Below are 24,524 nucleotides of genomic sequence, written 5' to 3' on the forward strand. Positions count from 1 at the left end.
CAGTTCTTCAATCATTGTTCCATTTTGATGGGCGTTGCTTAATAAATATTACTTAATGATTTCTGAAAATATAACAAAGCATATTATTTCATTAATATGAAAATGTTTGGCCTCTATTGTTTAGTGCCACACCAAGAAAAGGGTAATATCCTTTTAGTAAAACATATGATAGATGTTACAGCAAAGAGTAAACGATTAAAATTATTTTGTTTAGGTTTTCTCATGTAAACTTATTTTTTATAACAATTAAATAAATTTTATTCGTTTTTTTTTTGTCATTTTAAAAAATTAAATTATTTAGTTTGATCCAATATCGATGTTTAGTAGTGTTAAAATGCCTAGACTGCAAGTACGTGAATTTGAAAGAGGCCGAATTATTGCTCTACTGCAGGCGAATTTTTCATTTCGACAAATCGGTAATCGCCCGAACAGGAATTTAACTACTGTTGAAATGTTGTCAAACGTGGTTTGATGATGCCCAAAGTCCGATCCGTCCGTCAGAGACCGATTTTCGACAATTGGGTCTTGAGCTGACGAGTGGTTAGGAAAACAAGAGCATGTTGTCATTTGGCATTCCAACGTTTCATTCCATTTCCCATCAATACAAATGGAATACTGTCAGAAATCGAGTCATAGTGAGCATCACGTACCAGTCTTATTAATGTACATTAATAGTGTGTCAACGGAACGTAAGATCCAGAATCCACATAGAGTTGACTTGGAAGAATACTGAAAAATGATAATAAATTGTTTTTTGAATAAAATTATTTTTTGTTTTACTTTACTTTTATTTCTTTGTGTAATACAAATAGGTTGTTATTAATCTGAGTTTTAACTCAATTCCCGGATTATAAATTAAAAACAGTAAGTAAATGTAATTAATATTCAGTTTGGTGAGATATATGAGTATGATACATCACATTAAGAGTGGTTGATTATGGCAAAAAGATTTACAACGGATCCGTTAGTTAGTTAGTGATATTGATATTAATATTAAATGGAAATTATTTTCGTACATCATCGATATCTAATGTATAAAATTATTCCGTTTCTCCTGTCGAAACGAGTCTTTCAAAAAGACTTTGATGTTACCGATTTAACATCTATAGTAAAAGCACCACCGGTTACCCGTTACATATTATTTATTCATGTATTTATTAGTTCAAGTAACACATAGATCCAATAGTAAAAATTCAAATAAATTTATTAAATAATCTTAATAAAAATCACGAATATTTTAAAATAAATCTGCTCATGTCCTCAGCGTAATAGTCAATATTTGTAAACAGGGCATACTGTTGTATATCACAGCTACCTTGAACTCGTGGCGCAGGGCTCATAATTCCTTTAACATAATATTTGCCATCAGTGTGTTTAAAAACCAAAGCACCACCAGGGTCACCTTCACATAAAGCCTTACCTAAAAATAATATCAAAATTTATGTATAGGTAATATTAATTGTTTTTTATTATTACTCTTATTGTAATGGCCTGCACAGAATTTATCGTGTAAAAAGTATTGTCTAGCAAAATCTGTGGGTAATCTTGTCTTGCACTTTACATTGTCTACATACGGAATGTCAATCTCTCGTAGTTCATCAGATGGTTGTCCACCAGGTTGGGTATAACTCCAACCCGTTACCTAAATCAAATATAAAAATGATTCTTTTTTTAATTCGTTATTACTTACAATTCCGACTGTATCAGGTTTTAAAGTCAAAATTCTGGATTTATCAAAGCAAATTGGTAGTACGTGATTATTTAATGTGAACCGTGTCTCTGCTTGAATCAAAGCTATGTCACCAACCCAATGTTGCAGGCTGCCTCTATAACTGTCCGGATACCAAATTTTCGAAACCTGCACATATATAATTGAATAAAACTATAGTTTATGTATTGTTTCAATAGTATTTTACATTACTGATCTGCGCGAAAATATCGTCAGGGTGGTCCAAGATCCGATAGTATTTTCCTACTGCAACCTTAAATTCTTTTTCATCACTGGTGAAAATTGTTTGATCGTGTGATTCAGTAACAACACAATGAGCAGCTGTAAAATATTGAACGCGAGACAGTTAGTTGTTCATGAATATCGTGTTTAAATTACCCGTTAATATAATTCTTTCATTTAACAACGATCCCTCACATATATTGACAAAAGATCCTGCAATATTTTTAAAAAGTGTCGCCTGCCAAGGATAGTCTCCCCTTACGGCTTTTTTACCTCCTGCCGAAAGTTCTACAGATTTTGCAGACTTTATGCCGCACACTAAATAAAATTCATCATTACTTTCTGTTGCTTTCATTTGTTAACTGACCTAACCTGGTGTACATTTGGGTGTATTACTCCAATAACCACCTGAACAATAACTCCAATGATCGGTGGCTATGTTTTCATAAAGGGGTTTACATGAAAAAGTTAGAAGAGTACCCTCAATAGCTTTTTCACAATCCCTAGTTTTATCCTGATATGTGCATTTAACTGTCATAGATTTTGATGATGATATTGGTTTGCATAATTCTGAAAATTAAAATTGTAATAGTAATAAACAAATGAATAAATTCTAAAATGTACGTTTGCATTCCAGCGTTTCATCCCATTTTCCACTATCACAAGTGGAATACATTTTGTCGGAAGTCGATCCATAGCGATCTTCACATTTCAATGTTATTAAGGTCCCAGTGATAACTACTTTCAACGGTACGTAAGTTCCAATAAGTAAATCGAGTTTTCCATTTTCTGGGTGATTTGGAAGAATACATTTGCCACTGAAAAATGACAATAAATTGCTGTTAGAATAAAATTAATTATTTTTCTAATATTGGAAATATTCTTTAAGTTAGTTTTATATTTTTTTGATTTACCTTTACTTTATTTATTTGTAATAAATATGGTTGTTATTAACCTGAGTTTAAACTCAATTCCCGGATTATAAATTAAAAACAGTAAAACAAGTAAAAGTAACTAATATTCAGTATGGTGAGATAGTGAGTATTGTACGTGATATATTCACATTAAGATTGATTGATTATGCTAACAAGATCTTCAAAGAACCCGTTAATTAGTTAGAAATTGTATATGAATAATTCATCGATATCTAATTATTCCGTTTCACGAGTCTTTCAAAAAGACTTTGATTTAACATCTATTGTAAAATTACCACCGATTACCCGTTACCACATATTATCTATTCACGTATTTATTAGTTCAAGCAAAACAATTGTCAATCTAGCGTTCGACCTTCATTTATTTTTGTTCCATGGTGACATTCGTCGCGAATAAAAACATAACGAAGATCAAAAATGTAGACATACATTTGGCTTTTGACATCATGTATCAATTGTTCACTCACCCATATTCATGTCTTTTAGTTCTCGTCAAATTACTATATGAAAAGCTGGACACTCCACTGCCTAAAATCACCTCTTTAACTTTCTACCTTCAAAATTTGCATTTCAAACAACTTCAACTTACAAATAATTAGAAATGTAAATAATTTCTCGCCACGCATTGTACAAAAATTTTCCCACTAATGAATATTTGTTGCTTACTCAACGGCTGTTTGAAGATTAACATAGTCACAAACGAGGAGCTCGGGAATTACGACGGTCCATCGAAAACCGCAGAAATCTTATCATTTTGATGTGTAATGATGAATAAAGAGAAATGTGTGATTAAATTAGTTAGTCACAAAATATAAATCATTAATTTTAAAATTAAATTACAGTATATTTTTAGTACTTTGTGCAATCACTATTATAATAGTATTTAATTGAATCTTTTAATGCGTTCAGCTTATTATTATTATTTATATTTTTAGGACTGGATGCAACTCGACAACATTCCTCGTACCATATATTTTGTTTGTTCAAAAAAGTTAGGGCTACAGTCTTATGGAAAAAAATATAATTACATAAAGGAATTTATAAAACACCAGCCTAAAATTTAATAATGCTCTAAAATAATGAAGCAGCTTTAACAAAATTGATATTTGAGCACAAATTGAATCAATTTTTTATTAAATTTCTTATTTATTTTTCTACCTAATCTCCATTTACACACTTCTTCCATCGATGCTCCCATCTCTCTCCTCCGTGATTGCCTCCTCATTTGACGAAAATATCTGTCCTTCGAGAGCAGTTTTTTAATGAATTCGCTTGGGGCTAGATCTGGTGAGTAAGGGGTTCAAACCGTAATTCGTAGATTTTTGGCTCAGATGTGAGACGTCTTAGAGTGCCTTGGTGAAACAGGATTTTTTTTGCAAATGTGGCCGTTTTTTTGCAATTTCTGCTTTCATCTTGTCAAGTAATGATACATAGTATGCTCCTGTAATAGTTCTTCCTTTTTGAAGATAACCAATTAAGTTAACTCCATAACTATCCTAAAAAAACAATCGCCATCAGTTTCCTAACCGAAAAAAGCAGATTTTGCTTTTTTAGAGGCTGTTCCTCCTTTGCAATCCACTGTTTTGACTGTATTTTTGTTTCGGGCGTATAATGGTTTCATCTACAGTAATTAATCAGCGCCAAACTCGGGTTTATAGTGCCTAAACTGCGCCAACTGCGTTGGAAATGTTTCGAATACGTTTTTGGTATAACATGAGCAAACACGTCATTCAACGCGCGGAAAGCTTTCTCATGTCTAAATCTTGATTTAATATGTGACAGACACGCTCTTTGGACATTTTCATTAGCTCTGTACCTCTTTCACTTTTATTCGGCGGTGATTTAATAATATTTGGTGAACCTTAGCAATGTTATCGTCAGTAGTTGCAGTTTTTGGACATCCCGAACATTCATGGACTCCCAAAATTTCACTCTGGTAAATGATGGGGCAGAGTTCTCATACACAGAGTCCAACTCATCTTTGATTTGCGTAGGCAATCAATAGTGTCAATCATTATTATATTAATCGCTGCGAAACAATCTAAAGATAAACATAAAAAATACATATAAGTACACCTTTAAAGTTAGTTGCTTCATAGGTGCAATTGTAGATTTAAATCCATGTTACAGTTTTGAAAGTAAATCAATTCTCAAACCAAAATTAATAATTAGGTATATGGCAAATAATATTCATCATTCTATATTTTATAGGTTTTGGAATTAAACTACGAATTTTGATAAATGTTGTTTATGCCGACAATCTTTGACGATGATATTGAAATGAAAGTGGGACTGTAGCTATTCCAGACGGTGGTATATTCATTTAAAGCCAATAATTCGCCCTATATCAAACTCCATGCTACTAAAATTGGCACTATTTCGTACAAACTTTTAAAAACAATAAAAATGATATTTTATTATATGAATTTATACACACAAAAAACCTTTCCATAGAACAATCTTCAAAATCTAATATACGTCCATATGAAAAGTAAAAATCATATGGACGTATTTTTGTTCTATTTTCTATGTTTTGCTTTTATAATTATTTTTTAGGGCTGAATGTAACTCCACGTTTTTCGTGACGTGCATTTTGCTCGTCCAAAAAGCATCTCCATCGCCATAGGAAAAAAAAGTCTAATATTTATTTAATTATGCTCTAAAATAATAGAGCGGCTCTAACAAAATTGATATTTGAACTCAATCAATTGCATAAATAGTTAAAATTTGTGTAAGATTCAATTGTAATTATATTAATCGGTCTGAAACAATCGAAGGATGAACACAAAAATTACTTATAATAGACTTATCTGCAACTTTAGGTTTAAATCAGTGGCACATTTTTAAAAGTAAATCAATTCTCAAATTAAAATTAATAATTATATTAGAAGTAATATGTGTTATTCTATATACTGTAGGTTTTGAAATTAAACTACGAATTTTGACGTCGAATTTATTTATGTGATCGTTCGAGTTGAATATTTTAATAAGCTGTTGTTGATTTTCCTTAAGCACAAGCTTCTTTCTCTACACACTTCCATTCTTGGATAGTGGTGTTGAAATGAAAGAGGAAGCACAAATTGGGTAAGTCCTACTGTAAACAACTGGTTAGCATTTGTACGAATGTGGTCAAACCACACTTCTAAAATTAGCACAATTACGTACAAACTTATAAACACAATAAAAATGATATTTCATTATATGAATTTAATACTTACAAAAATTGCACGAAAAAAAAGTATAGCACAAAATCTTTTCGACAAACAACCTTCAAAATGTAATAATTATTCGTCTTCATATGAATGAGTTTGTTTTCTATGTCACTCAATATGTCTTAACTAACATTATAATATAGCAATCTAAATTTGTCGACAATTAATATCAATATAACTGTCTTATGAGAAAAAACAAAAAGTCGAAGTGACAAAAATGGACTTTTTATCTCTTAACTAAGATTCCCTCCATTAACCTTATCCTTATACAAAATATCCTGTCAAGTTTTTTAAGGGAAACTTAGTTTTTTTTGGATTTTATATTAAGCAGCAAACAAGTTATTAATTATAGTAGTTGACCTTGTTTATTATACAATGTAAATTTTGCATAATTAAAATTTATTATAAACAAATAACACAAATGGTATTTTAAATTTATTTAAAAACGTGTACTTTCGTTCCAGAATTACAAGCCAAGGAACTCTATGAGAATATCTTATTTTTAATTGACATAAATCATGTATCGTATATAGCCTATCATGAATACGACCACATATTCTCAGTTTTTTTTTAAATGTGAATAAAATTTGTTTATTAAATGAATAAAAAAATGTAGTAAATAATAGTTCTTTAAATATCAAAACTAATCAAAAGTTCTGTAATTTGAAACATCTCAAAAACGGTTGTAATAATCAAAATTAATCAAATTTTGTGCACAGGATACGAAGAGCTTAATAGGTTTAAAAAATATTCAGTAGTGTAGAAAATAGGGGGAGGAAAAGAGGGGAACCCTTCAAAAACTACGCTATTATCTCATTATGGAAAAAGTTTATTTTATTGAATCGTGAGTACGTATTTTAGGACAATACTTTCCAAATTTAAATAGGATTAGGCCAAAGGAAATATGAAAAAAAAAATATTTAGATACACTTTTTTATGAAATTTGATATGGCCCTATTTTGAAGGATGTTTACACTAATGACACTAACACCATATTTTATGTTTTAATCAATTTATTAAAAAATAAAAATCACGAATATTGGTTAATAAATCTTATCACGTCATCAGTGTATTTGTCAATATTTGTAAACAAAGAACACTGTTGAATATCACAGCTACCACTAACTCTTGGTGCAATGCTCATAATTCCTTTAAAATAATATTTACCATCAGTTTGTCTGAAAACCAGAGCACCTCCAGTGTAGCCTTCACATAAAGCGTTACTTAAAAATAAAAATTTATGTAAAAGATAATATTAAATGTTTTTATTATTATTATTATTTTATGTACTTACTGCTATTGAAATAGCCAGCACAGAATTTATCGAATTTAAAGTATAGTCTAACAAATTCTGTGGGTAATCTTGTCTTGCACAATGCATTATCTTCATATGGAATGTTAAACTCATATAATTCAGATGGTTGTCCACCACTTTTGGTGTAACCCCAACCAGTTACCTATATCAAATTTAAAAATGTATTTCTAAATTTTTTATTACTTACAACTCCTAATTCTCCAGGTTCCAAAGTCAAAATATAGGATTTATCAAAACAAATTGGTTGAACGTGCTTAGATATAGCGAACGGTGTCTCTGCTTGAATCAAAGCTATATCACCAACATAATAGTTTAGAGAGCCTTTGTAAATCTCCGGATACCAAATTTTCGAAACCTGCGTATCTTTAAACAGTTTTTTACATCTCTGATCTGCGAGTAAATAGCATTGGGGTGGTCCAAGGTCCGATAATACTTTCCTACCGTTACCTTAAATTCTTTTATATCCGTAAATACAGTTGTGTGACCGATTGTTTCAGTTGCAACGCAATGAGCAGCTGATAAATGTTGGACGCCTGTCAGTTGATCATGACCATGGTGTTTAAATTACCCTCAATATAATTCTTTTATTTAACAATGAAGTGCTACTTGCCAGGGATAGTCTCCAATTAACACTTTTGTACCTCCGAAAGTTGTTGAGATTTTACTGTCTTTTGGCCGCACACTAAAATCCTTTATTAGTTTCTCTTGTATAAATTTGTTAATTGAACGGACCTAGTGTACATTTGGGTGTAATACTTCAAGAACCACATGAACATTTACTCCAAGGCTCACGCCTGTATTTTCATAAAGGGCTTCACATGTGAAATGTAGTAGAGTACCCTCAATAGTTTTTCCACAGGCCCTACTTTTATTCTTATTCGTGCATTGTTATTGTTATTAACTTGAGTTTTAACTCAATTCCCGAATTATAAATTAAAAAAAAGTAACTAGTATTCAGTATGGTGAGGTATTATATATTCCTACAATCATCGATACCTAATGTATAAAATTATATTCATGTCTTTTAGTTCTCGTCAAATTTCTATATGAAAAGCTGGACACTCCACTACCTAAAATCTCCACTTTAACTGTCTACCTTTGAAAATAGCATTTCAATCAGCTCAACTTACAAATAACTAGAAATGTAAATAATTTCTCTCCACCCATTGTACAAATATTTTCCCACCAATGAATATTTGTTGCTTACTCAACGGCTGCTTGAAGGTTAACATAGTCACAAACGAAGAGGTCGGGAATTACGACGGTCCACCGAAAACCGCAGAAATCTTGGGATTTTTGTAGTTGTCATATCATTTTAATGTCCATTGCTGGGTAAAAAAATGTATGAATAAATTAGTAAATGTTAGTTAACGATTCCCCAAAATATAAACCATGAACTTTAGAATTAAATTACAGTTTATTTGTAAGTTGTGAATTAATCTTAATCATTTTAATATGATTCATTAATTACCATAAAAGCAAAAATTGTTTGTTTTGTGTGAACGAATTCAGCATGCGCATCCACTAATTGTAGACATACTATTGAATCAAAATGAAAGTGCTTGGCTTCTATTTTTTAGTGCTTATAATTCTTTGTGCAATTACTAGTATTTAATTGAATATTTCAATGCGTTTGGATTATTATTATTAATTATATTTTTAGGACTGGATGCAACACCACAACATTTCTCGTGCCGCAACAAAAATTTTATTGTTCGTTAAAGACTCTATTGAATCAATTGTATAAATAATTAAAGATTCACAAAAATAATAGAGTTTTAATCCACGGTTCAGTTTTGAAAAAAAATCCATTCTTAAACCAAAATCAATAATTATATGGCAAATAATATCATTTATTTTGTACATTGTAAGTTCTGGAATTAAACTACGAATTTTGACGACAAATTTGTTTGTGCGATTTGCAAAGTACCTGACTCGGGAATAGAAAAATATGGAAGCAATATTTAAAAGGATTAGCCTTTACCAGAGAATCAAATATGCAGTTCCGACTATACCATATTAGTTTTGGAAAATTTCTAATTATACCCCTTTTATTTTAAAGGAGTTGAATGCAAATTGTATAACTCAAATGCCAACATTGTTATACTTTTCTTTGAAAATTACAATTACTTTCATATTATGTTTTTGTGTAAGCAACCTGTCACGTTTATTAAAAGGAATTACTAAAAACTGTAAAATAGTTTGAAAGAAGTTGTAAATAATATATAGAAACGAATGGAATTACGACGTCCATTTGAACAAATTCTGTACCTGCTGCCTTAATTACATTGTAAGGACTTCTTGTGTGTTATTTATAAACAGTATTCGAAATATTACTAAATATATTATTTTTCTCATACTCTATAAGTCGTTTTGCAATATTGGATATTGGTATTCTACTTTCGTATATGTCGTGGTCGATATTTCAGTTTATTTTGTGAGTATAAAAATTATACTCAGTGACATTGAAAATAAAACACTTAGATCCAATAGTAAAAATTCCAGTAAATTTATTAAATAATATTAATAAAAATCACGGGAGGGGAACCCTCCAAAAACTACGCTATTATCTCATTATGGAAAAAGTTTATTTTATTGAATCGTGAGTACGTATGTTAGGACAATACTTTCCAAATTTAAATAGGATTAGGCTATAGGATATGAAAAAAAAAAAAAAATTTAAATTTAGGAGCAGTATTTACTTTAGGAATATATTTAGATACACTTTTTTATGAAATTTGATATGGCCCTATTTTGAAGGATGGCACTAACACCATATTTTATGTTTTAATCAATTTATTAAAAAATAAAAATAGAAATAAAAATCACGAATATTGATTAATAAATCTTATCACGTCATCAGTGTATTTGTCAATATTTGTAAACAGGGCATACTGTTGAATATCACAGCTACCACTAACTCTTGGTGCATTGCTCACAATTCCTTTCACATAATATTTGCCATCAGTATGTCTGAAAACCAAAGCACCACCAGTGTCACCTTCACATAAAGCCTTATCTAAAATTAAAAGTCAAAGTTTATGTATAGATAATATTGATTGTTTTTTATTATTATTTTGTGTACTTACTGCTATTGTAATAGTCAGCACAGAATTTATCGAATCCAAAGAATAGTTTAACAAAATCTGAGGGTAATCTTGTCTTGCACAATGTACTATCTTCATACCGAATCGTAATCTCATGCAATTCATCAGATGGTTGTCCACCACGTTGGGTGTAGCCCCAACCCGTTACCTAATTCAAATATAAAAACCTATTTCTAAAATTGTTATTATACTAACTGTAATAAAACGCAACACCCAGAACGCATCCAGATAATTTCATAAAATTTGGTATACAAGTGGGTACCTATTAAAATAAAAAATAATTAAAATTTCAAGTCAATCGGAAAACATATTGTCAGTTTTTTGTTCTTTTTTCTTCATATCTTTAAGGTATTTCAAACAAGCGTGTAACTAGTGTTTGTCACAATTCATTTTATTTAGTAATTTATACTAAATGCTTAGAGTACGTAGAAGAAAGAATTTTAGCCTATTAAGCGAGTTTGATAAATATGAGGAGGGCAGAAGAAGTAGAGCAAGAAGTTCCAGAAGATCCAGAGCTATCATGTAGCCACAAGACCGTCGTCATAGATTATTAGCTCTAAGGGACGGGATGAGTTCAGTGTGGATGATTACTGATGAATTTTTTGCCGATGAAGGTAGACCAATTGGTATTCAATCTGTTTGCCTCCGAACAAGGTATTTTGGCCTACGGATTTTTCGCCCTTTTCTGGTCTTAACTCTAACAGCAAACCGTAGACGCCAACATAGTGACTGGTGTATGTGTGTCAACAGTGGAATGACAATAAAAAAACGACGACGTGGAGAAAAACGTCATCCTCGATTTGCTGTGGAGTCAAATTCATAACACTATGGGTTTAATGGTATGGAGTGTTATTGCTTATGGTCACCTTCAGTTTTCGTTAGTGACAATATGACGTCCCAGCGATATGTGGACGACATTTTGGAACCTTGTTTTAATTTCTACATAACAAGAGATTTCAGTATAATTTTTCAGCAATATAATGTCTGTCAACATATTATCAGGAATACATTAAACCTCCTAGAAGCCTTCCAGGTTAATTTACTGTCTTGGTCATGCATATCTTCAAATCTTTCCCTAATCGAACATCTGTGGGATATGATGGGGCGACGCTTAAGGAATTTACAACACCCTCCACAACTCTTAATGAACTAAAACGTCAGATTCCGTTTGTGTGGTATGAGATACTACAAGAAAATGTCGATAATCTCATTAGATGCCACTACATTTGTTTAATTTTTTAGTTAATTATTATTATGTAACAGGTTAATGTTTTTCTAAAAAGATTGAATAAATCAATTATTTCTAGGTGTTGCGTTTTTTCTTCACACAGTATACTTACAACTCCAGATTGTCCAGGTTCTAAAATCAAAATATTTGAATTATCAAAACAAATTGGTTGAACGTGTTTAGACATAGTGAATGGTGTCTTTGCTTGAAGCAAAGCTATATCACCAATGTAATAGTTTAGAGAGCCTTTGTAAATACTCGGAAACCAAATTTTCGAAACCTGCACATATATAGTTGAATAATAGTATAGTTTATGTATTGTTTCAAATGTATTTTACATTACTGATTTGTACGTAAATATCATCTGGGTGGTCCAAGGTCCGATGATATTTTCCCACTGCAACCTTCAATTTTTCCATAGGTTCAGTAGCAATGCAATGAGCAGCTGAAATATTGATTGCTTGACAATTAGTTATTCATCAACATCGTGTTTAAATTACCGGTTAATATAATCCTTTCATTTAACAATGATCCGCCACATATATTTATAAAAGATCCGTCAATATTTTTAAAAAGTGCCACCTGCCATGGATAGTCTCCCTTTACAGTTTTTTCACCTCCCACCGAAAGTTTTATACGTTGTGCAGTCTTTTGGCCGCACACTAAAATTCATCATTACTTTCTGTTATATAAGTTTGAAATTTGAACTTACCTGGTGTACATTTGGGTTCATGATTCCAAAAACCACCTACACAGTCACTCCAAAGCTCCAAGCCTGAATTTTCATAAAAGGGTTCACATGAGAAATTTAGTACTGTACCTTCAATAGCTTTTTCACAGTCCCTAGTTTTATTCTGATATGTGCATTTAACTGTCATAGATTTTGATGATGATATTGATTTGCAAGATTCTGAAAAATAAAATTGTAAAAATAATTTACGAATTAATAAATTCTAAAATGTACGTTTGCATTCCAGAGTTTCATTCCACTCTCCATGAAGACAAGTTGAATACATTTTATCGGAAGTTAAGCCATAGCCATCATCACATTCCAATCTTATTAAGGTACCAGTGCTAACTACACTCATCGGAACATAAGATCCAGAATGCAAATAGAGTTTTCCATTTTCTGGGTGATTTGGAAGAATACAATCGTCACTGAAAAATGAAAATAAATTGCTCTTGGAATAAAATGAATGCTTAATTTTTCATTATTTGAAACACTAAAACAGTAAGCATAGGTAACTAATATGCCACCTGCCATCGATAGTCTCTCTTTACTGCTTTTTCACGTCCTACTCAACATGCGTTGCGTCTTTTGGCCACTCAAGAAAAAAACGAAACAGGAATACATATATTTGGTTTATATGCTAATTTAAGTTTACAATGGCATTTTAAAGAAATAATAAGCAAGAAGTTCTTTATTTACTCATAGGTTAAGAGAATTTGAAGTCAGACCCAGATTGCCTTTTAATGCACCGTTGTTATCCGGGGAACCCCGCGTGGCACAAATAAAGTATGCATTTTTTGCACATTAATTGGGATATTAAGGACTGGGCGTTCACGGATGAGTCCGAGGATCGAGAGGTTGGCATACTAGTTTTAGATTCGCCAGCAAACAGTCCTGATCTAAATCCAATCGAGCATCTTTGGGACCACCTACATAGATGTATAACAACCCGTAATATCGCGTCAGATAGTCTTGATAAGCTGGGAGACGTTTTAAAAAAAGAATGGGAAAATTTGGATATGGACTACGTTAAAAATCTTATAAGGAGCCTCCACATAGAATGTAGGATGCCCTTAGAGCTAGAGGAAGAAATATCACATTTTAAAATGATTCAACTGACGTTAGAAGTATTTTTTTTTTTTTGGTCATCCTGATTTTTCTCATTTTTGGTGATTTACTGTTACCTAAATTATGTTACTTGGCGCTCCGAATAATTTTAGAAGGTAAAAATATTAATTTTTACTCAAAAATTAATTATGCGATACTTTTAATGACAAGTATAAATACATATGCATATATAGTTCAAGCAAAACTATTTTCCTAATACGCATCACAGTTTACCGTTCGGCGGTCATTCATTTTTGTTGCATGGTAATATTAGTGGCAAATAAAAAAAATACGAAGGTAAAAAATGTAGACAAATGTAAATTTCACATGCTGTATCAAATGGTTCACTTACTCATTTTCAAATCTTTTAGTCCTCGTCAAATTTCTATTTGAAAAGCTGGACACTCCGCTGCCTAAAATCACTACGTTAACTTTATACCTTTCAAAATTACATTTCAATAAGCTTTAACTTACAAATGACTAAAAATATAAATAATGTCTTGCCACGCATTGTGCAGATTTTTTCTTAGCAATAAATATTTGCTGCTTAATAAACGGTTGCTACAAGATTAATTAATACAATAATAATCGCAAACGAAGTGATCCAATGATAAACTCAGAAATCTTGCGATTTAAGTACACTTAATTATCATATGAATTAATTAAACATAATTATCCACGCTTGTTTGCATAAATACATGTTATACATTAATACATTAATTATAAGCATACTATAAGAAAAAAATGAAAAGAAACACTTGTTTACTTCTCGACTAATATAAACAGCAGTAACTTTCCGAATACAAAATACGCACTCATACAGAAATAATTGTAAAATTGATAAATATAAATAATTTTTAAAAAATAATTGATAAAAATATGTCAAAATGGAGGAAGTATAAAATAATTTTAAGAATTAGATAATTCTATTTATTTATATATTTTTCCTCAAATTTATAATATTACTTACAGAATCTCATAACCAATTTATATAAATAAAAAAGTACAAAATATGTCTAACTCATAGAATTTGGAAATGATAGAAACATTATTATATATGTTTACTTAATACATATCTTATATCTTAATCTTATAATTTTTTTATTTCATTTACAATATTGCTTAATTTATTTGTTTATTTATAAAAAAATTAAATAATAGTAATTACAAAATTATATAACCTGAAAACTGTATGCAACAACATTTAAAGAATGCTATTTATAGAAACAAATTATAAATCATGAATGAATCATAAGATACAATAACAAATAATGTTCAAAGAAACAATAAATGAGAAACAAGAATGAGGATCTTTTTTGAACAAACCTAAGTGGTTTTTGAATTTATGGATTCGGATTCTGTTTTCGTTGCTTATTACAATTATAACTATTGTTTTAATTTTAACCTACGTTAAGAAATTAACAGCAAAATTGTCTATAAAATAAAGTTTTAAAAAAGTAACTGGGTGTTGTGAATCATGACCCTTAATTATTTAAATACAATTAACAATTTGGCATTACTATTGTTTTTAATAATATTAAATAGAATATTACATACTGGTGATTGTAGTGTAGAGTGAAATTTCAACTCATAAGCACGAACAATTTCTAATCACTCGAACTTTTTTATTATATTTGTTAATTACATACATTTCTCTGAATTGAGTTGTACATAAATATAGTAACAAATAATTTCCAAAGGGATTTTAAATACTGTTAAAATTATGAATAGAATTATACACAAATAGACAAATATGCTGCATATCAGTCTCACCTATACCAAAGTTTTTGGAATATTAAAAACCTTACATGATAATTTAAAAAATTGTCATTATTATAAAACAATTATTAATTTCTAGCAAAATAATATTAATAATAATAATAATAATAATAATAATAATTGTAATGGTAGTGGTAGTGGCAGTGATTGTGGAGTGGTAGTGGTAATGGTAGTGGTATTCGTAGTGATAGTGGTAGTGTAGTGGTAGTGCAGAGGTAGTGTAGTGGTAGTGTATAACTTTTATTTGATGTGACCTGTTAAAATAATATTAATTTATTATTGTTGTTTTGTACAGTATTATAAAAACTACTATATTCTTAATCTATAAAATGTTACATATTATTATCTTAATATTTAAAATGTTTTAATAATCACTATTTTACATTTCGTAATTACTTAATTTGTTATGAAAATTTTTATTTTTTGTATGTAATATTTTAAATATTTTTTTAAATATATCACATTAGCACAAATACTAATTTAAATCATTTTTAAAAATATTTACTTAGTAAAAATTCAAAATAATATTAATTAACATTAATTTAATATTTGTTATTTAAATAATTTTAAATATTGTAGTTATAACAATTTCAACAAAACACAAAAAATATTCTATGAATAACTAAAGCTTACAAAATTAGTTAATAATTTGCCGTATTTAAATCCTTACAGTCCCATTTATAGTATAAAATGTTATTCTGTAATTTCGATACAACTTATATTAATTCAGTCTTTGAACCTAAACGATACACGGTAACAGAATGTGATGGTCGATGTCAAACGCTTCCAAAAGTGGCAGACCACTTATGCACCATTGTAATTATTTTGATGCCATGGCTCAGGAATAAAAAAGTATGAATGCAATATTTAAAAGGAATAGCTGAAACAGCTGAGCATTTACCAGCATATCAAATACGCAGTTCTGACTATGTATTAGTTTTGGGAATTTTTCAATTATACCTCAAGATTTTTTAAAGGGATTAAATACGAATCGTATGCCAATGCCAATACTATAATAGTATTCTTTGAAAATTATACTTTCATATTATGTTTTTGAGTAAACAAGATGTCACGAAAAACTTAATATAGTAGGTTTTAAGTAATAATCAGTAATCACTAGAAAATAGATCGGGAAAAAGAGGGAAAGCTCTCAGAATCTGTATCATTATGGAAAATCTTTTCATTTTCATTGAATTGTAATTATGTATAGTATTTTATATACAGTAAGAAAAGAGTTTAATACATCTGAATCCCGACAGAGACATCATGTACAATAGAGACAGTAAGTCCACTACGGGGCAGATTTCTACGGTCTCTGTCATGCATGATGTCTCTCTCTAAATTCAGACGGGTCACACGCTTTTCCTACTGTATATGTACAGTATTGGTAGAAAGAAGAGCAACTTTAAAAATATATAAATTGCTACCACCCTATATGCAAATCTTATACACTTTATAATAGTTATAAACATACTCTATACAAAACTCTAGGTACAAATGAAAGAACTAAATATTCGGCTCGCAAAAAGTAGTTCAACTTTTTAGTAAATGTCACCAATGTCTACAAAATCGAGAATAATTTTTAGTTTTACAGTATACACCAAAGTAAACTGCGTTAATAATGCCTCTTAGAAAGAAATTATGAATATTGCTCGATTGTAACGCGTATTTTACAACAATTTTCATGATATGGTAATGTGGAAGGAAAAAATAAAACAAAGTTTACCATATTCACATATTAAACATGGCGACGGGTCCTCTTTTTTGAAGAGAGAGTATCATGGATCGTTTTATGTATAAAGCAATATTGAGGAACAATAAGGTACCGTATTCTGATAAAAATATGCCACTAAAACATTATTTTTAATAATAAAATGATACTAATCATACTTCAAATTATTTGAAGCAGTCGCTTTTAAGGAAAAAAAATATGTTATGAACTCATCATATCAATTTCCCAATCTAAACTCCATTGAAAATTTATGGGAGATAGTGAACAACAAAATAAGACACAAAGAGTGTAGTAAAATTTATTCGCAGTTCTGCAAGAGGCCTATGGATTCATATATTATTGATCATCTGTTGCTCCACATGAAAAAATGGTGTTTGGAGGTTATTCATAATAATCGGATTATTATAAATAAACAATATATTAGTGTAGAATTAATATAAGTACTAATTACAAATTATTTGTAGTAATAAAACTTTAAATAACATTAAATTTTTATAAAGAGAAGTTAATTTTTAATGTACATTTTTTTGAACATAATAACCAGGACAAAATGTATTTGAATTTTAAAAAAGTTACTCTATTTTCTGCCAATACTGTATCTATTTTAATATAAAACACATACAATTAAATACGATCGTACCTAAGGCTACAAAAATATGAAAAGATAAAACAATTTTTGAAATTTTAATTTAAGTAGCTGCAAAAAAATTAAAAAAAAATGTAATTTTTTTAAATTTTCTTCCTTATTTTTAATTTCTGATTTTTTAATATGAAATATTTTTTTGAATTTTGATATGAACCCATTTTGTAGGATAAGAACATTAATGTAAGGAACATTTTGGAGGATTTCCAAACAAAGTAGGAACTAACCCAAACGAAATAATTAATAAGAATGTATTGTTATAGTATTTTTTAAACTAATACCATATTTTAAGTTTAATTCAATTTATTAAAAAATATTAATAAAAATCACGAATATTGGATAATAAATTTCCTCACGTCATCAGTGTATTTGTCAACATTTGTAAACAGGGTGTACTGTTGAATATCACAACTGCCACCAACTCTTGGTGCATTGCTCACAATTCCTTTCACATAATATTTCTCATCAGATTGTTTGAAAATCAAAGCACCACCACTGTCACCTTCACATAAAGCCTTACCTAAAAATAAATGTCAAAGTTTATGTATATATAGTATTAATTGTTTTTTATTATTATTTTATATACTTACTGCTATTGTAATAGCCAGCACAGAATTTATCGAATCCAAAGAATAGTCTAACAAAATCTGTGGGTAATCTTGTCTTGCACAATGCACTATCTTCATACGGAATCTTAATCTCATGTAATTCATCAGATGGTTGTCCACCATGTTGGGTGTAACCCCAACCCGTTACCTAAATCAAATATAAAAACCTGTTGTTACACTAACTGTAAAATAATCGCAACACCAAGAACGCATTTAGATATTTTCATAAAATTTGATATACAAGTGGGTACCTATTGAAATAAATTATTAAAATTTGAAGTCAATCGGAATACGTATTGTTGGTTTTTTGTTCTTTTTCCTTCATATCCATAAAGTATTTTAAACAAGCGTGTAGTTTTTGTCACACTTTATATTATTTAGTGATTTATACTAAAAGATTAACATGCCTAGAGTACATAGGAAGAAATAATTTTAGTCAATTAAGCGTGTTTGATAAAAGTAGAATAGTGGGCGTGCATGAAGCAAGAATTTCGTTTCGAGAGATAGCACGGAGTTTGGACAGAAATGTGAGGAAGGCAGAAGAGGTAGAGCCAGAGGTTCCGGAAGACCCAGAGCTATCACAGAGCCACAAGACCATCGTTATAGATTATTAGCTCTAAGGGATAAGATGAGTTCAACGCGGATGATTGCTGTTGAATTTTTTGTCGATGAGGGTACGCCAATTGGTATTCAATCTGTTTACCTCCGTATAAAGTCTTTTGACCTACGGAGTTTTCGCCTTTTTCTGGTCTTAACTCTAACAGCATACCATAGGCGCCAACATAGTGACTGGTGTATGGAACTTCAATAGTGGGATGAGGAATGGAATCACATTATGTTAAGTGATGCGTTAGTAAGACGGCGACGTGAAGAAACACGTGCTGTAGGGTCGTATTCATAACATAGTGGATTTCTGGTATGGAGTGGTAATAGGTTAATATTTTTCTCAAAAAAAATTGAATAAATTAATTATTTTTCTAGGTGTTGCGTTTTTATTTGCACACAGTATACTTACAACTCCATATTGTCCAGGTTCCAAAGTCAAAATATTGGATTTATCAAAACAAATTGGTTGAACGTGCTTAGTCATAGTGAACGGTGTCTCTGCTTGAATCAAAGCTATATCACCAATGTAATGTTGTAGAGAGCCTCTGTACATCTCTGGATACCAAATTTTCGAAACCTGCACATACATAATTGAATAAAAGTATAGTTTATGTATTCTTAAACATTATTTTACATTTCTGATCTGCGCATAAATATCATCGGGGTGGTCCAAGATCCGATAATATTTTCCCACTGCAACCTTAAATTCTTTTATATCCGTGGATACAGTTGACTGCTCGATTGATTCAGTAGCAACACAATGAGCAGCTGAAAAATAATGAATGCCTGTCGATTATTTGTTCATGAACATCGACTTTAAATTACCCGTTAATATAATTCTTTCATTTAACAATGATCCGCCACATATATTTGTAAAAGATCCATCAATATTTTTAAAAAGTCCCACCTGCCAAGGATAGTCTCCCTTTACCACTTTTGTACCTCCCACCGAAAGTTGTGCAGATTTTACAGTCTTTTGGCCACATACTAAAATTCACCGTTAGTTTTAAGTTGTATAAATTTGTTAAATGAACGGACCTGGTGTACATTTGGGTGTATGACTCCAAAAACCACCTGAACAGTAACTCCAAGAATCAGTGCCTGTATTTTCATAAAAGGGCTCACAAGAGAAATTCAGTAGCGTACCCTCAATAGCATTTTCACAGGACCTACTTTTATCTCCATACGTGCAATTAACTCTCATAGTTTTTGATGATGATATTGATTTGCAAGATTCTGAAAGATAAAATTGTAATAATAATAAACAAATGAATGATTTTTAAAATGTACGTTTACATTCCAGAGTTTCATCCCACTTTCCATCAAAACAAATGGAATACATTCTGTCGGAAGTCGGGCCATAGCGAGCATCACATACCAGTCTTATTAATGTCCCTGGATTAACTCTTGTCAATGGAACATAAGATCCAGAAATCAAATAGAGTTTTCCATTTTCTGGCTGATTTGGAAGAATACAATCGCCACTAAAAAACTACCAAAATAAATTGCTTTTGGAATATAGTGAATGCTTACTTTTCCAATATAGGACCTTCCGTTGCTGGGGTTGGTTTAGGTGTGGCTGGAATAGGCGGAGGAGTCCAGGAGGGCGTCACAGGTACTGGACGTTTTGTTGTGGAACCGCAAACTGCCTCTGACTCATCTGAACCATCCACACAGTCTATAACTCCATTACATTTACTTTGGAAATTAATGCATGCACCGTAATTGCATCTACAAAAGACCGCTGTTTTAGTGGTTAATTTGCTACAATATTTAAATTATACCTAAATAAAAAGGGGAGACAAAATTGACTAATACAATGATGAGTCTCATCAGATTGGTCAGTGCAGTCCGCTCGACCGTTGCATTCATATCTGAAGTCTATGCATTCGTTGTTTTTGCACTGAAACTGATCCTTTCTAAACAAATGTGTATGTATTTTTTAGTTAAATTGTTATCATTTACCGGCACGTTGGTTGTGGCGTTCCACAATCCGGACCAGTTTCATCTGAATTGTCGCTGCAGTCTTGTTTCCCATTACACACGGCATCCTTATTTATGCACGCACCACTGTTACAACGAAACAGATATTTCGGACACCTGTAATATTTTAAGTTAGCATCTTGAATGTTTATAAAGTTGTTTGTGGCTACCAATTATTTTTGCAGTCAGTTTCATCACTGCCATCAGCACAGTCCACTATTCCGTTGCATTCTTTTGAAATATGCAAACATTTGTTGTCGCTTTTGCATTGGAACCTGAAATTTTAAAAATTTACTCGCTTGAAGGTCTCTGGTTTTCTTACTTTTAGCTTAAGTAAAACACATTACCGAATCTTCATTAACTAGTCTAAGAGCTATTTTCACACAGATTTTGGTGTTACTTATTCAGAGGAACGATTCACAAATTTCTAGATAACTTTTGTTTTGACTTTGATATGTATAGTAAGTCAAAACCTACCCCATAGGCTGATACTGAGTACGCCAAATCGATGTAAGGCGGTCATAAACAACCAAGGAGGTCCGTCCGAATATTAGTTTTTAATAAAAATAAATAAATATGACATAATTATTACTACAGCTAAGTTGCTAAGTTTGTGCTCTTGTGATATCCAGTTGTCGAGGCAAGCAATTGTGTATCTTGGAATTTTATCTTATGGTTTCCATCTAACAGTGCATGTTCAACTACAGCAGACTTGTCTGATTGTCCTAGGATGCAGTTTCGTTTGTGTTCCTTAATCCTAGTCCCTATTGAATGCAAGCATGCATGGTAAGCATGGTATGCACGGTATGTGGGATATCCCAGAAATGTTTAATCTTTGGCAGATATGAGACTGTGCTGAATCTTTCTTGTTGGTATCAAAACAGTATGGACGTTATATTTTAATAAGATTTTTCCAATTCTATTGGTAACTTTACAGATCGTGGGCTCACTAGGTGAGTGGATCTTTATTATTAGTATGAGGACTCATTGTACGTCTGAGTATTTGTATCCGTTGGCGTGTAGTCTGTTTTCCAAGTGTTCTTGTTCCTCAACGAGGTGGTGTGTGGCACATATTCTTTTGGTTCGTTTGGTTAGTTGTTTGATGACTCCTTGTTTTTGACTAGGATGATGACTAGATAGTTTATGTAGATTCTGATCGGTCTACTGTATGATCTAAATGTTCACCCACTCTTTTTACTAGAAAGAACATTTTAGTGACCATGTTTCTATATCACGAATGTATCATCCACATAACGATACCAAACAGAAGAAAGTCTCAATCGCTTTTTGCTCAGACGATCACTGGACTAAGGGGACTGTCCATTGCTAATACTTCAGTCTGTTCGTAGAATTTGTTGTTCCAAACGAAATAGCTTTCAGTAAGGCACGTACGGAAAAATTACTACATTATATCTGGAGGAAATATTTCTAACATCATGTTTAAGAAATCATTGACAGAAATTTAAATGAAAAGTGACACTACGTCGAAATTGACCAGTCTATCCTCTACTTGAAAATGTAATCCTTTTAATATCTCAACAAAATGAGTGGAATCTTCGATAAAGGTTGCTACCTTAGCTAAGTTATATGTTGGTGACCGAGGAGTACTAACGATGGGTCGGAGTGGTACATTATCTTTATGTATTTTGGGTAGACCATATAAGAGAGGTGGAAGCGATTCTGATTTGACTAATTATTTTTGAATATCAGCTGGTATGGATGATTTCTTTATTAGTAGATTACTGTTTCTTAGCTTTCTCGGTGTTGGATCTTTAGCCAGTTCTCGATAGCTTGTCGGGTCCTATGATAGTTTATTCCACGTTCAGAGTTCTGATCGCTCAGTACTCCATACTTGTAAGATTGTCGGTGGCTTGACTTTTATTAGAATATTATAAGTTTCATGTGGATTTCTTGGGCTACATTTTCTGATGAAGTTCTAATGGCAGCCTAGTAAAATGTGGTATTACTACCTCTAATGAGATTTCTAACGTAGTTCAAATCCAAATTTTCTCATTCTTCACTTAAAACGTAAGAACAAACGGTACTGCATTCTTTCAAGAACCTCTCTTATATACCGATCAGTTGTCAAAGATCCACCACGTAACACAATTAACTTCGTATGTGGTTCAAAACATCAAAACACATTCACAATTTCGGGTTCCTCTAATGTTTCACTGAGAAAATCTTTCATCTTCGCGTCTGTACAGTGGTATACGTCTATTAGATATGAAAAGTGAAATCTGGACTCATCCGTGAAAAGGATATTAGCTCAGTCTTGAATATTCCAATTAATGAGTTCTCTTGTAAACTTTATTCGTGCCACATGGTTAAAAACGGTGCAGTAACAAGCATTCTGGGTCTGACTCCAAGTTCTCTTAACTTATTCCTAACGGTTTTAACAGATTTTTGAACATTATGGACTTCAGACAAATAGTTTTGCGGTTGCTGAGCTGTAACATGCCGCAGACGTTTGTATATGTAAATAAAGATCTTCAACAGGCATAGTACATCTTGGAGGACCGAGAATTGGCTTTCTAGTGTACCCTCCTGTTTTTTTAAATCGTTTTACATCCCTTGAAACACTGGATTGGTTTATTCCCATCAAATATGCTACATAAGGGTGCGATCTGCCTTCTTCAATTAGGGCCCTGGTTTGGGCTACTAGTTCAGATATTAAAATGCTCATTATCTTTTTAAAATGACATTATAAACTTAAATTAGCAAATAAATCAAATGTACCGTACACAAACAATTTTAAAATGAAAATAAAAGAAAGAATTATAGTATTTCTATTTAGTTTTTTGTTATTTTCTTTATACGCCAGAATTTTCTTTTATCTTTTTATCTATATTAAAAATTACGAGATACTTTTTGTGAAGAGCGTATTTATTAGTCCAGCAAAACAATTGTCTTAATAAGGCAACACAGTTTACAGTTCGACCTTCGACCATCTTTGTTTCATGGTCATGGTTGTGGCAAATAAAACGATAATACGAAGGTGAAAACACTAGACAAATATTTGCTATACATTCAGTATCAATTGGTTCACTCACCCACATTCAATAAGTCTTTTAGTCCTCGTCAAATTTCTATATGAAAAGCTGGACACACCACCACCTAAAATCACCACTTTAAATTTAAACCTTCCACTATTACGTTTCATCCAGTTTCAACTTACAAATAACTAGGAATGTTAATAATTCCTTTCCACGCATTGTACAATAAATATTTGTTGCTACATCAACAGCTGCTACATGATTAACATAATCACAAACGAAGAGGTCGAGGATTGCGACGGTTCAACGATAACAATATAAATCTTGGGATTTCCGTTATCAACTAGATTTAAAAATTTAATTCGGCAAAGTAAATTGCCAAATGCTGTGTCGACAATAGTCGACCAATAATCGCATACTATACAAATTGTTTTACTGGCATACAATAATTAAATCACGTTACGTGTTTTGCAATAAATCAGTTAAATCAATCATTGTTCCATTTTAATGTGCGTTGCTGGGGAATGAAAAATATACGAATAAATTATCAGTTATTTGACTATTTCTCAAAATATAAACAATAAATTTTAGA

At 31.2% G+C, this 24,524-nt stretch overlaps 2 protein-coding genes across 7 annotated transcripts; both read right to left on the reverse strand.

The window, feature by feature from the left end:
• Positions 1 to 1,186: 1,186 nt before the first annotated feature.
• LOC109594380 (modular serine protease) lies at positions 1,187 to 24,328 on the reverse strand. 5 transcript variants are annotated; one of them, XM_049965469.1, is made up of 13 exons: positions 24,115 to 24,328; positions 23,990 to 24,065; positions 21,107 to 21,211; positions 20,919 to 21,053; positions 20,738 to 20,872; positions 20,487 to 20,684; positions 20,244 to 20,437; positions 19,992 to 20,189; positions 19,779 to 19,940; positions 19,588 to 19,721; positions 1,691 to 1,858; positions 1,477 to 1,642; positions 1,187 to 1,420 (listed from the first exon to the last, which is right to left on the reverse strand). In XM_049965469.1, the coding sequence occupies exons 1-13, from the start codon at positions 24,149 to 24,151 to the stop codon at positions 1,227 to 1,229; spliced, it is 1,902 nt and encodes a 633-aa protein (XP_049821426.1). In that variant the 5' UTR covers positions 24,152 to 24,328; the 3' UTR covers positions 1,187 to 1,226. The 5 variants fall into 5 exon arrangements, with proteins under 5 accessions (XP_049821426.1, XP_049821425.1, XP_049821424.1 ...); XM_049965468.1 differs by lacking the exons at positions 1,477 to 1,642; positions 1,691 to 1,858 and adding exons at positions 18,330 to 18,495; positions 19,363 to 19,530 and having other exon boundaries at positions 24,115 to 24,323; XM_049965467.1 differs by lacking the exons at positions 1,187 to 1,420; positions 1,477 to 1,642; positions 1,691 to 1,858 and adding exons at positions 18,025 to 18,259; positions 18,330 to 18,495; positions 19,363 to 19,530 and having other exon boundaries at positions 24,115 to 24,320.
• LOC109594398 (coagulation factor IX-like) lies at positions 10,123 to 14,164 on the reverse strand. Of its 2 annotated transcripts, none has more exons than XM_049965474.1 (9): positions 14,060 to 14,160; positions 13,938 to 14,007; positions 12,713 to 12,906; positions 12,461 to 12,658; positions 12,249 to 12,410; positions 12,087 to 12,193; positions 11,861 to 12,028; positions 10,503 to 10,668; positions 10,123 to 10,432 (listed from the first exon to the last, which is right to left on the reverse strand). In XM_049965474.1, exons 1-9 carry the CDS (start codon positions 14,094 to 14,096, stop codon positions 10,239 to 10,241), a joined length of 1,296 nt encoding a protein of 431 aa, XP_049821431.1. In that variant the 5' UTR covers positions 14,097 to 14,160; the 3' UTR covers positions 10,123 to 10,238. The 2 variants fall into 2 exon arrangements, with proteins under 2 accessions (XP_049821431.1, XP_019865180.2); XM_020009621.2 differs by having other exon boundaries at positions 10,124 to 10,432; positions 13,938 to 13,998; positions 14,060 to 14,164.
• Positions 24,329 to 24,524: the final 196 nt, after the last annotated feature.

This window comes from Aethina tumida, chromosome 3, assembly GCF_024364675.1.
Source record: "Aethina tumida isolate Nest 87 chromosome 3, icAetTumi1.1, whole genome shotgun sequence".
NCBI classification, from domain to species: domain Eukaryota; kingdom Metazoa; phylum Arthropoda; class Insecta; order Coleoptera; family Nitidulidae; genus Aethina; species Aethina tumida.